The sequence below is a fragment of the Propithecus coquereli genome, unplaced genomic scaffold (assembly GCF_000956105.1).
Source record: "Propithecus coquereli isolate 6110/MARCELLA unplaced genomic scaffold, Pcoq_1.0 Scaffold289, whole genome shotgun sequence".
Taxonomy (NCBI): Eukaryota; Metazoa; Chordata; class Mammalia; order Primates; family Indriidae; genus Propithecus; species Propithecus coquereli.
The window spans coordinates 627,268-639,534 of NW_012148496.1; the positions used below are offsets into that span (position 1 = coordinate 627,268).

At 42.4% G+C, this 12,267-nt stretch overlaps 1 protein-coding gene and 1 long non-coding RNA gene across 2 annotated transcripts; both read right to left on the reverse strand.

Moving 5' to 3' along the window:
* Nucleotides 1-1,814: 1,814 nt before the first annotated feature.
* On the reverse strand, nt 1,815-5,349 carry LOC105813752. Its single transcript, XR_001137669.1, has 2 exons — nt 5,217-5,349; nt 1,815-4,330 (listed from the first exon to the last, which is right to left on the reverse strand). It is a non-coding gene; the product is annotated as an uncharacterized LOC105813752 (long non-coding RNA).
* A 931-nt stretch (nt 5,350-6,280) lies between these two features.
* Nucleotides 6,281-10,232, reverse strand: TMEM167B (transmembrane protein 167B). Its single transcript, XM_012648534.1, has 3 exons — nt 10,104-10,232; nt 7,706-7,837; nt 6,281-6,943 (listed from the first exon to the last, which is right to left on the reverse strand). Exons 1-3 carry the CDS (start codon nt 10,111-10,113, stop codon nt 6,861-6,863), a joined length of 225 nt encoding a protein of 74 aa, XP_012503988.1. The 5' UTR covers nt 10,114-10,232; the 3' UTR covers nt 6,281-6,860.
* Between the last annotated feature and the right edge of the window lie 2,035 nt (nt 10,233-12,267).

Here is a 12,267-nt window from a genome sequence, read left to right on the forward strand (position 1 = left end):
CAGATTCCTAGGCCTCCCCAGTTCTAACTCAGTAACGCTCGGGGGAGGGGGGGTCCCGAGCTCTTCATATTATCTTAATAGACACATTTACGAGTATAGGCACACACACATAGGCGTATGTTAAGATATCCCTTAGCAGTAGAGGCTGTATAGTGCCTTTAGGCCTAGGAGCTCCAGTGCTGACATCATACAACGAATCGTAAGTGAAGCTGAGCCTAAAGAAAAACAGAGAGGGAGCTAGGGAAGAAAAACTGCAGGAGTGAACAAGGCCCCTGTCACCTTCCAGCTCCAGGGGGCAGGGCGAGGGCTCATTCGCCCCCAGCCCGCTGCCGACCGTTAGCATGCTGGCCCCACGCCACCGGCGGCCGTGTCCTGCGGCCGGGCTCAGATCAGAATCGCCTCGATAATCAGCGGCCCGGGACAAGCCCGGCCTCGTCTATCTGATCAATTCATCACTTCTGAGCGCCGGCCCCGCAGGACCCGCTCCGGGACCTCGGAGACCACGGCGTTGCCGCCGCCCAAGAGGCCTCGCTGCACAGCGCCCCGAAGAGGGGGCTTCGCAGGAGGAGAGCTTTTCATTTCGGGTCTGCCCGGCGGGGCTGGGGCCACTACCCGATCAAATAAGATCAAGGTGTAGGCGGGGGGAGGGGCGCAGGGGCGGGCGCACACACTCGCCTAGCACGCCCCACGCGCGCACGCACACGCTCGCGCATCCACTCACACTCGGCCCACACGCGCCTTCCACGCGCCGCCACAGCACCGCACACACAACCTCGCCCCAGGCCGCTCTCCCTCCCGTAGGCAGCGGAAGCGCGCAACCTCTTTTAAACCCTCCGGCCCCTCCTGCGCCTTGGAGGATTCTGGGAGGACCCACCGCGCACAGGCGGCGCTTCGCCGGGGCGCGCGTTGCTGCCCTCGCGCGGCTCGGAGGGGAACCCGGGCCCCAGGGCGAGGCGGGACTAATTTCCACAACACAGAATTGTGGTTGCCTTTCGATCTTTGTGTAAGCTACAGATTTAATCTGTATCAACAGCTTTTCTTTGATCTTGACTTTATTTTTGTTGGTCTTAAATTTTTAAATATTCCATTTCTGGATATGAGATGGTTCAACTTCAGGAGATTTATAGGTCAATGACTTCTTTCCCATGGAGACAGCAATCCCCGGTCACTACCAAGCAGAGCATCGGCTCCCCCAGGAGCTCCTCCTAAGGGCGAAGGCAAACATGATTTTACCGAAAGGTAAGGTGAGAAACAGAGTATTTAAACCCAAAGACTAGATAGTCAGGATATCTGTGAAATGGGTAAAGGTAGGAAAGGCATATCCCAGTCCTCTCTGGCTGCCCAGAATTTGATGCTGTGGCAGTCATAATGCTGAAACTTTCATTTATGTTCACGTCCATTAAAACATCTTATTTTCAAACTCCAGAATGAGTGAAAAATAATAGGGATTATGTAAGTAGAATTAGCTCCTCTCAGGTTAGAGATCACAATTTTAATGTCTCAGTTCCCTCTTTCTTTTTTTCTTTTTTTTTTTGTGAGACAAAGTTTTGCTCTGTCATCCAGGCTGGAGTGTAGTTGCATGATCACAGCAGAAGATACTTGTATTTTAACAGCAGTGATAGATAAAATGTATTGGGAGCGCTACCTTATTTAATACACCTCGAAACCTATTCATTCATATATATGAAAATAGGAATGATGGTATTCACTAATGTGAACTATTAATAAAAAGGTATGCTATGGGCAGATCCCTGGGGAGTATTGAAAAAATTTCAATAAATTCGGCACGTGACAAATAAAATGGACAAAGATCATAGGGAAGGAAAGTTTATTTTCAAGGATTTGTGCATACAATGGTGAATAAAAAATTGTGTTTCAACTATAAAAAGGAGCTGACTTCATTCCACCCTGGCATAGTGTTTATGGTGATGCCAGTTGGAATCTGAGGCAATACTGCTATCCCCATTCCTCCACCCCTAAAACACTCCCCCAGCGGAATAACTTCCTGTAATTTTTACTCGAAAATATATGAAATATCAACCAAAGTAATGAGTTAAACAAGTTTCTGCTTATCTGCTTACATAAAGTAAAAAAATGAAATAAGCTGTGTATTTGTTTCCTGCTATAAATTACCTTCGCCTGTGCACTTTTTGGTACATTCTGGTATGATGATATCTCGAAATATAACAACTCAAGAGTTTAAGTCAAGATGACCCACCCAGGAGGCTGTAAAAATTGGTTTGAACTAGAATTGTGGAATGGAACTAGTTTAAAATATGAAGCAACTCTAAGCACCAAGCTTAGAGACATTAACCCTATTAGAAAACAAACGTCATTAAAGCTACAAAATAACAAGTGCAAAACATGCTGAACCTATTTCCAGGGAGGGACATTCCCTTTGACCAACAGGTCCCACACTCACACCCACAAGGTGTAACTCTTCTTTCTTGTTCCACTGGCTTTCCTTTGTCTCATGTGAAAGGTCCTCAGAAATGACAATGGAAAATACATGAATCACTGAAATTTACCCTGTGGACCAATTCCTGAAGAGATAACAGCCACAACTCTGAGATGATTAGACATGTAGTGTTCACTGATGACTTTCTATACTTTTAGAAACCCTCAAAGCACTAGACTGCAATTTCAGAATCTAAACTTCCCAGCAGCTTTCTTTTGGAGGAAGCAGACAAAAGACAATTTACTGCCACACAGGAGTCAACCACAGTTAACTTGCCCACAGTTAAGTTTTACTGTAATGGACAATTCAACTGGAAGACCTGTATCTGTGCTTGCTTATAATAATTTAATTTTAGAGCTGCTTTTTTTTAAAATAGAGAAGTTCTAGACTTCATAAATCCAACAGCTGATCCTTTTGCAGATATAAGGAGGATGGAATGGAGAAGTCTTCCCTTCAAACGTTAAATCATCTAAAATGATTTGCTCAGGAGTCACTCTACTCCATGGCAAAGCCCTTCAATCTAAACTGCAAACCTCTTGTTTTCCTTTACTTCAGGAAACACTATCATTTTATTCATGGATCCTCTGTCCTGTCCAAACATGCTAATGAATATCAACAACTTCTCTCATTTGAATTTCTCATGTTCTTACGGTAAACAGAATTTCCAGAGACACCTAAAGAGCACTGCAATATGAAGAAAATTAAGAGTTGGCCAAGAAAAACAAGTAATCAACTAAAAATTGCCATAACAACCCAGACTTAAACAAAAAAATAAGTTTGTATCTTTTAGAACATGACAAAACTTCCATTTAACATTATAATTCTTATACTAGATGAATTCACTAGTATATGAATCAATATACTAGATTTATTTCTTCTACTTTAACTGTAAATATTAATATATTAAACAATTATTTCTTCAATAGTTTCTTTTTCCCTTAGTGGTGGCATAACAAATTGAGTAACAGTATTTAGCACGAAGTAATTTAGGAAATATAAAAAGACTTTAGGAAATAGTAAGAGTTGATTAATTTTCATATACCGTTTGATCGAGTGACGTCTCCTTCTGGGGACACTGACAAACAAAAATTTTTTGTCTAAGCCACTGCTCTCTGGTCTCATGACAGATAATTCACAAATTTTATGTAGGCCCAGATTCTCTTGGCAAAACTCTTGAACAACCAGCACATAGCACAGCTACTTCATCTGTTCTCTTTTTGCAACAGGGCCATGTCTGTCGCTTATGTCCCTAGATGGGTATGTGAAAGATAAATTCCCAAAGCCAAACAATTTCTTGGCATTGCATAACTCCTATTTCCCACCCAGCACTCCCTCCCCAATTTGCCAGATCCAAATCAAACAGTAAAAAAAAGTCGAGTCTTGAAAATTATCTCTCCTCCCAAGAGGTCTGAACACAGCCTATTCCCTTCCCTAACGAGCCTCAGTTTGAAAAGATCCTGATGAGGGGCTGAAAAACAAAATAGGTGACAGGTTTTTAAGCAGAAGGTATGTAATCTTATCACCGAGGGGTATAATTTATCTGGACATTATATGCACTCTGTCAAGGACTGATTTACACACAGATCAAAGAAGTTGGCTTTGTAGAGTCCCCTGAAACATATATAATGTTCATGACCATAAGGAGTTTTCCTCACGTGTGGCAGGGGCAGATACTGTGGTGTCATCCTGATGATTTTAGCTGAACTCTCCTACACTGGGTCCAGGCCTCCACCAGGTTCTTCATCCCCATCCCCTTGGCTGGCAATTGATGAGCTGGATACTTTGGGATTCATTTTATAAACAGGACATAAAAAGCCATTACAACACAAGCAATTGCCACAGCAGCATGCAGCCTGGTTCCAATCACAGCAGCTAGCAGGCAAAAGTAAAAAGAGAAAAGAAATCACATCCTGGTCTTCACAAAAGTCCTCATTTTCAAGGTGATATTTTGAAATCTCTAGTCACAGATGCAGAGACTTATTGAGGGTCTCAAGGACCTGGGAACATTTTTGTTTGGGGTTTTTTTGACACAGAATCTCACACTGTCATCAAGGCTGGAATGCAGTAGCATGATCATAGCTCATTTCAGCCTCGAACTCCTGGGCTCAAGTGATCCTCTTTCCTCAACCTCCTGAGTAGCTGGGACTACGGGCATGTGCCACCATGCCCAGCTAATTATTATTATTATTTTTTAATTTTTTGCAGAGACGAGGTCTCGAACTCCTGGCCTCAAGCAATCCTCCCACCTCAGCCTCCCAAAGTGCAAGGATTACAGGTGTGAGCCATTTTCCTGGCCATATTTTGCCCTTTTTTGAAAAAAGTTTAGGTAGGTAGGATTCCAGATGAATGTGCCCAAAATAAAAAGTAAAAAAGCATCTGAGTCAATTAAATCAAACCTTACCCTTTACAGACAATCATAAAAATTTTTAGTGGGAAAATATTTCTTCCACTGAAGGGAAGAATTCCAACCCAGCCTAAAATTTTTTAATTTGTATACTTTTATTCCATGGAGAATACTAAAATTACTTGGATGCTAAAATAAACAATCATGCTTTTAAATAAAAGCAAACTTTAATATTTATCTCTTCTCTCAAGTTTGGAAAATGATTATTTAATTTTGCAGACTCTTAGACCTGATCTCAGGGATTTTTTCTAAAAGAGAAACCAAATACAATCCCAGACCATTCCACCCCCCACTTTCTAGCACCACACTGTCCAGAGATGGCAATCTCCTCTCCCTGTCCAGACATGGCCTTACCTTTGTAAAACACACCCCAAACACCCTTCTTCTCTGATAGCAGCCAGGTTTTGAGACGAGGTACTTTCTTGAAGTAGGCACAGGTGCAAACAAAGAGCAAACCAAATACCAGAATCCCATCCAAGGAATACACTGTTACATAGAGAAGAAAACAAAACCTTTGGTGTGAATTTCGCTTGTGACAGGTTGAGAATTCTCCTGAGAATTCTCAGAAGGACAGAGTGTGGTATGATAACAAAATAATAACCTCAAGCGGGAATGCCAACACTTGTCAAGAGGGAGCCAAGGTCCTAGGACTAAGAAGGTTACTTTATTGTTCTCCAAAAATTGCTTGTAGACATCCCGAAGGGAACAGGGATGAACAAATTCACTGCTCCCTACTCTTACCATTCAAAAAACTAGAAATCCTGGGCAGAGTGCATCAGTTTATGTGGATAGAATTAGCTTCCCAGGAATGACCAGTGTTGGCAATAGGTTGAAAGAGGCATAAGAATCCTTAAAGACTGAGCACAGAGAATTAAACATGTTCTTGTTATAAATCATTTATGATACATGATAAAGGAGAACTAGATATTTAGCCAAATCTGTCAAATCTGCATCTGTTGGCAAAGAATATGTTAAGGCAAAAAATAAAGCTTAATGGAAACTACATGAGTTAAAATCCACATGACTACAGTTTCCCTATACTTATCTTACATTTTATGCATGATATTCTACTTACAAACCAAACTTCTGCCAGAATAACAACAGATTCTTGTAAAAAAAAAAAAACCGGATGATTTTCCAGAGGGGATTAGTGGTGGCATAACAAATTGAGTAACAGTATTTAGCACGAAGTAATTTAGGAAATATAAAAAGACTTTAGGAAATAGTAAGAGTTGATTAATTTTCATATACCGTTTGATCGAGTGACGTCTCCTTCTGGGGACACTGACAAACAAAAATTTTTTGTCTAAGCCACTGCTCTCTGGTCTCATGACAGATAATTCACAAATTTTATGTAGGCCCAGATTCTCTTGGCAAAACTCTTGAACAACCAGCACATAGCACAGCTACTTCATCTGTTCTCTTTTTGCAACAGGGCCATGTCTGTCGCTTATGTCCCTAGATGGGTATGTGAAAGATAAATTCCCAAAGCCAAACAATTTCTTGGCATTGCATAACTCCTATTTCCCACCCAGCACTCCCTCCCCAATTTGCCAGATCCAAATCAAACAGTAAAAAAAAGTCGAGTCTTGAAAATTATCTCTCCTCCCAAGAGGTCTGAACACAGCCTATTCCCTTCCCTAACGAGCCTCAGTTTGAAAAGATCCTGATGAGGGGCTGAAAAACAAAATAGGTGACAGGTTTTTAAGCAGAAGGTATGTAATCTTATCACCGAGGGGTATAATTTATCTGGACATTATATGCACTCTGTCAAGGACTGATTTACACACAGATCAAAGAAGTTGGCTTTGTAGAGTCCCCTGAAACATATATAATGTTCATGACCATAAGGAGTTTTCCTCACGTGTGGCAGGGGCAGATACTGTGGTGTCATCCTGATGATTTTAGCTGAACTCTCCTACACTGGGTCCAGGCCTCCAACAGGTTCTTCATCCCCATCCCCTTGGCTGGCAATTGATGAGCTGGATACTTTGGGATTCATTTTATAAACAGGACATAAAAGGCCATTACAACACAAGCAATTGCCACAGCAGCATGCAGCCTGGTTCCAATCACAGCAGCTAGCAGGCAAAAGTAAAAAGAGAAAAGAAATCACATCCTGGTCTTCACAAAAGTCCTCATTTTCAAGGTGATATTTTGAAATCTCTAGTCACAGATGCAGAGACTTATTGAGGGTCTCAAGGACCTGGGAACATTTTTGTTTGGGGTTTTTTTGACACAGAATCTCACACTGTCATCAAGGCTGGAATGCAGTAGCATGATCATAGCTCATTTCAGCCTCGAACTCCTGGGCTCAAGTGATCCTCTTTCCTCAACCTCCTGAGTAGCTGGGACTACAGGTGTGAGCCATTTTCCTGGCCATATTTTGCCCTTTTTTGAAAAAAGTTTAGGTAGGTAGGATTCCAGATGAATGTGCCCAAAATAAAAAGTAAAAAAGCATCTGAGTCAATTAAATCAAACCTTACCCTTTACAGACAATCATAAAAATTTTTAGTGGGAAAATATTTCTTCCACTGAAGGGAAGAATTCCAACCCAGCCTAAAATTTTTTAATTTGTATACTTTTATTCCATGGAGAATACTAAAATTACTTGGATGCTAAAATAAACAATCATGCTTTTAAATAAAAGCAAACTTTAATATTTATCTCTTCTCTCAAGTTTGGAAAATGATTATTTAATTTTGCAGACTCTTAGACCTGATCTCAGGGATTTTTTCTAAAAGAGAAACCAAATACAATCCCAGACCATTCCACCCCCCACTTTCTAGCACCACACTGTCCAGAGATGGCAATCTCCTCTCCCTGTCCAGACATGGCCTTACCTTTGTAAAACACACCCCAAACACCCTTCTTCTCTGATAGCAGCCAGGTTTTGAGACGAGGTACTTTCTTGAAGTAGGCACAGGTGCAAACAAAGAGCAAACCAAATACCAGAATCCCATCCAAGGAATACACTGTTACATAGAGAAGAAAACAAAACCTTTGGTGTGAATTTCGCTTGTGACAGGTTGAGAATTCTCCTGAGAATTCTCAGAAGGACAGAGTGTGGTATGATAACAAAATAATAACCTCAAGCGGGAATGCCAACACTTGTCAAGAGGGAGCCAAGGTCCTAGGACTAAGAAGGTTACTTTATTGTTCTCCAAAAATTGCTTGTAGACATCCCGAAGGGAACAGGGATGAACAAATTCACTGCTCCCTACTCTTACCATTCAAAAAACTAGAAATCCTGGGCAGAGTGCATCAGTTTATGTGGATAGAATTAGCTTCCCAGGAATGACCAGTGTTGGCAATAGGTTGAAAGAGGCATAAGAATCCTTAAAGACTGAGCACAGAGAATTAAACATGTTCTTGTTATAAATCATTTATGATACATGATAAAGGAGAACTAGATATTTAGCCAAATCTGTCAAATCTGCATCTGTTGGCAAAGAATATGTTAAGGCAAAAAATAAAGCTTAATGGAAACTACATGAGTTAAAATCCACATGACTACAGTTTCCCTATACTTATCTTACATTTTATGCGTGATATTCTACTTACAAACCAAACTTCTGCCAGAATAACAACAGATTCTTGTAAAAAAAAAAAAGTCTGAGGATTCTACATAGGGGAAAGCTTTAAGCTCTTAATTCCATTTCTTACATATGTAAACTAAGCTATTTCTTGTACAGGTAAGCACAACGAATCACTAACCACAAAAAAAGAGGAGATATTGGACCACAAAAACGGGGGAAGTGGGGAGAATGACTAAAATTTATTCAGCAATTTCTATGTGTCAGATTGCTCTCTTGGTTGGGTGTGGTGGCTCACGCCTATAATCCTAGCACTCTGGGAAGCCAAGGCAGGAGGATCGCTTGAGCTCAGGAGTTCAAGACCAGCCTGAGCAAGAGCGAGAGGCCCATCTCTACAAAAAAATAGAAAAATTAGCTGGGTGACGTGGCACGCGTCTTTAGTCCCGGCTATTCGGGAGGATGAGGCAGAAGGATCGCTTTAGCCCAGGAGTTTGAGGTTGCAGTGAGCTACGATGATGCCACTGCACTCTACACTCTAGCCGGGGCGACAGAGTGAGACTGTCTCAAAAAAAAAAACCAAAAAAAAACATTACTCACTTATTTCCTGGTTTAGATTAAATCTTCCTTTAGGTGATGTCCCTTCTCTTACTGTGTTTAGTATCCTGAGACTTCTGACTTCCCAGGAAGGTCCAAATGAATGTTATGTATAACTAGTGTCTCCTAGTTCTAGACCACACTATCTACCTCTCTTCCTCCAGTAAAACTGTCTCACAACTGTCACATAAGAAAGAATCCAGTAAATTAATACACGAAATTCTTTCGAGGAACTATACCCTTACATATTACTCTTTTTCGTCCATAAGTTTTTGCAGACAATGCCAACATTTACAAGGAGATGAAATTTAAGTCTTCAGTTGTTGGCCAATGGACAACATACCTTTGAGAAATACTTTCCTGAGCCCCTCAAATCATACTGCCTAAAAGGCATTCTCTTCTCCTTCCCTGTGGGCTGACTCTAAAGGATCTGTTTGGAAATCATGTCTGTAAAGTGTTTGAAGAGACCTGGAAAACTGGGTCAGATAAACAGGGTGGCAGCTGCCACATCCTTTAGAAGAGGCAATGTCTAAGTCCACCCCTTACAACACTAGCCAGGGGCTCCAGATGGGATCACCCAGCCAGGACTTAAGAATCAAACAAGAAAAGGCTTCCCGGCATTTTTTCAAAACAAGGAGAACTTTTTGGGAGGTCTACATTCACCTACCCCCAAAAGTGTGGGATTTGATATTCTCTATGATTTCTTGGTCCTTTCAACAAGCCTACTGTCCGAAAGTATGAGAACATAGTGGGCTGGGAGGAGGATCCTCTCTCTTCTCTGGATCTAAACAGCAGTAGTTCTACCGGGACTGGCAGCCCTAAGGGCCAGAAAGAACTTCTAGGAAAGAGAAAAGGGAAAGCAAAGGATAGGGACCGAAAACTCGAGGTGTGGGCCCGAAAGGCACTGGGAGATGGGGTGGGGGTCCTAGATGGATACAGGAAGGGGGAATCAGTGGAGGGGTACAGGGAACAGAAATTAGGGGCGCCGAGAGGCCAAGGGGTGCCGGGCTGGGAGGGGGCGGGGAGAACGACCACGTCAGTCCTGGCCCCGCCCGCCACGTTTCCCCCTCTTCCTTCAATCCCACCCTCCGCTCGGGGCACCAGCTCTCACCGTTCGTCATGACGGATGGGCCTGGTACTAGGTAGAGGGTCCGGGTTCAGCGGTGGCAGCGGCAGAGGCGGGGAAACCTGACTCCCGCTTGACACTTCCCGATCCGGGCCGCGACGACGGGCAGGAGCCGTAGTACGCAGGCGCAGGGGCCGAGAAGCGAGCGCCGAACGCTATCGGGAATGGCTAGCCGATTGCCGAGCTAGGGAACCTGCGTGCTTACGTAGGGTAAGAAGAACGCTGTCCTGGAGGCTTCCTACGTGGCCATGGTAACCAAGTCTCCTCTGCTTGCCTCTGCGGAGTTAGAGCTGGGGCGCAACCTGACAGGTTCGCGTCGATGTGTTTGGAAAGGTAAAGGCTTGGAGTTTTGTACTTTATTTTGCGCTGCGGCGGCTGCTGCTGCTGTGTGTGTGTGTGTGTGTGTGTGTGTAAAAGCAGCAGCTCCCCCGCAACCGAGAGGTAGTCATCATTCCAGGCCTCCATTAAGCGAACCCCAACACCAGGGATCAAGAAGCGGCCGCTGTGGCCTCCGGACTGCCTTTGCTGCGCGGCTCTTCCTGGTGGAAATCTAGATAGTCATCCTGCTCCTAAAGTTTCCAAATGAAATAAGGAACTTCATAACAAAAACAAGTCGCATATTTCATATCCTAAAGGACCACGTTGGGAAACATTTAGATAATTGCCTTGTTTGTGTAGACTTTTCCTTAAAATATCAGAAGAGTATCGATTATCTCCTGTATTTAATTCATGCTGGGGTCACTTGGCCACGTTAGCCAGACCTCGGCGATTATCTGGTCAGCGCTTCTCTGAGGACAATTTGACACTTGGACAACGTGACAATAGACATAGTCAGATGGGGTTAGCGTGAGGGAGACAAAACTACAGATTTCATTTTTTAAACTGAAATCCTTAATTTCACAGCATTCAGCCTGCTTTATTAGACTCCCACGAAAGTGCAACACTGAGTCCCAGAAGAAAACCTGGCAAAGCAGCCTTCTCGAAGCTGGAGTGGCGAGGCAAGCCAAAAAGCCTAATACAGGAAGAGAATCTTTCAGAAAATATACACAAATGCATATGCAAAGAACAAATGGAAGATGTACGGAACAAAACCTAAGACAAGGCCATACAACCACTCAGATTACATATGTGTGCACATACACAGACAAATCCCCTGCCCAAAAGAACTGCTCAGGACCACTCAAAAACAGAACAGAACAAAAATCCCTATTGCCTAGGTCCTTGAACCTTTCATTAACTGCTGTCTAAAGCTGCAGCAGCAGCACTAGGATCCTCACTAGCAACCGAGTGTCCAACCACTGCACCAAGGCTGGATAAAGGCCCCAAACCATTCCAACCAGGTCCTAAACATATTCATGTTCACTAATTTAGACTGAATCATGTGGTTCGTCTCCATCTCAAAAAATTCTCCTCTTTTTTGAATACTGTGGAACTGCACTGTCTCCACTGATCTGCTCCTAACTGATTGTTCTCTTTATCCAGGTTCTTCTTCCACCTAAATACAGTGTTCTAATATACTCACCTTTTTTTTTTCTGGTCAATTGGTGACCTATTCTGATCCAAGGCTTCAACTATCACTTCTGTGCAGAGTTCATAATTTGGGATGTCCTACCCAAGCTCCAGTCCTACATTTCGTTTGTTTTTACTTCTACTGCACAGTGGGGTCACCAACAGTTCTACATTTCTAACGATGTTCTTCTCACATCTGAAATGTTTGTTTAAAGCCAAACTCATTTCCCTCTGTTTTCCCATTTCTATGATTAATATCCCTTTTCCCTAATAACCAAGTTAAAAATGTGTAAAATTTTAAAAATCAAATTCTTTTTTCAAAATGCCATTCAGACTGCCCCCTTTTTAATCCTACATCCGTCACCTTACTGAGGTTACAATTTCAGTCTTCTTTAAGCATCAATTAAATCTTCACAACAATGAAGACCTACATTTTTATAACATTTTAACATTTTCAAAGCAATCAAATTTTGTCATATGATATTATTTAATCCTCACAACTACATTATTATTCCTATTTTAGAAATAAATCAAATGACATTTAGGGTAAGGACTGCCCAGTATAATACACAATAATTCTGGTCTTCTGAACTCAGGACTAGATAATTTTTCTTCATGCAACATCTGCTATTTCCTTTAA

What these genes read in the sequence shown, in the direction of transcription:
- TMEM167B (XM_012648534.1), bottom strand. An exon ending in TTGGGGTGTGTTTTACAAAG is followed by an intron (nt 6,944 to 7,705) that starts GTAAGGCCATGT and finishes TTTGCCTGCTAG; the next exon opens with CTGCTGTGATTGGAACCAGG.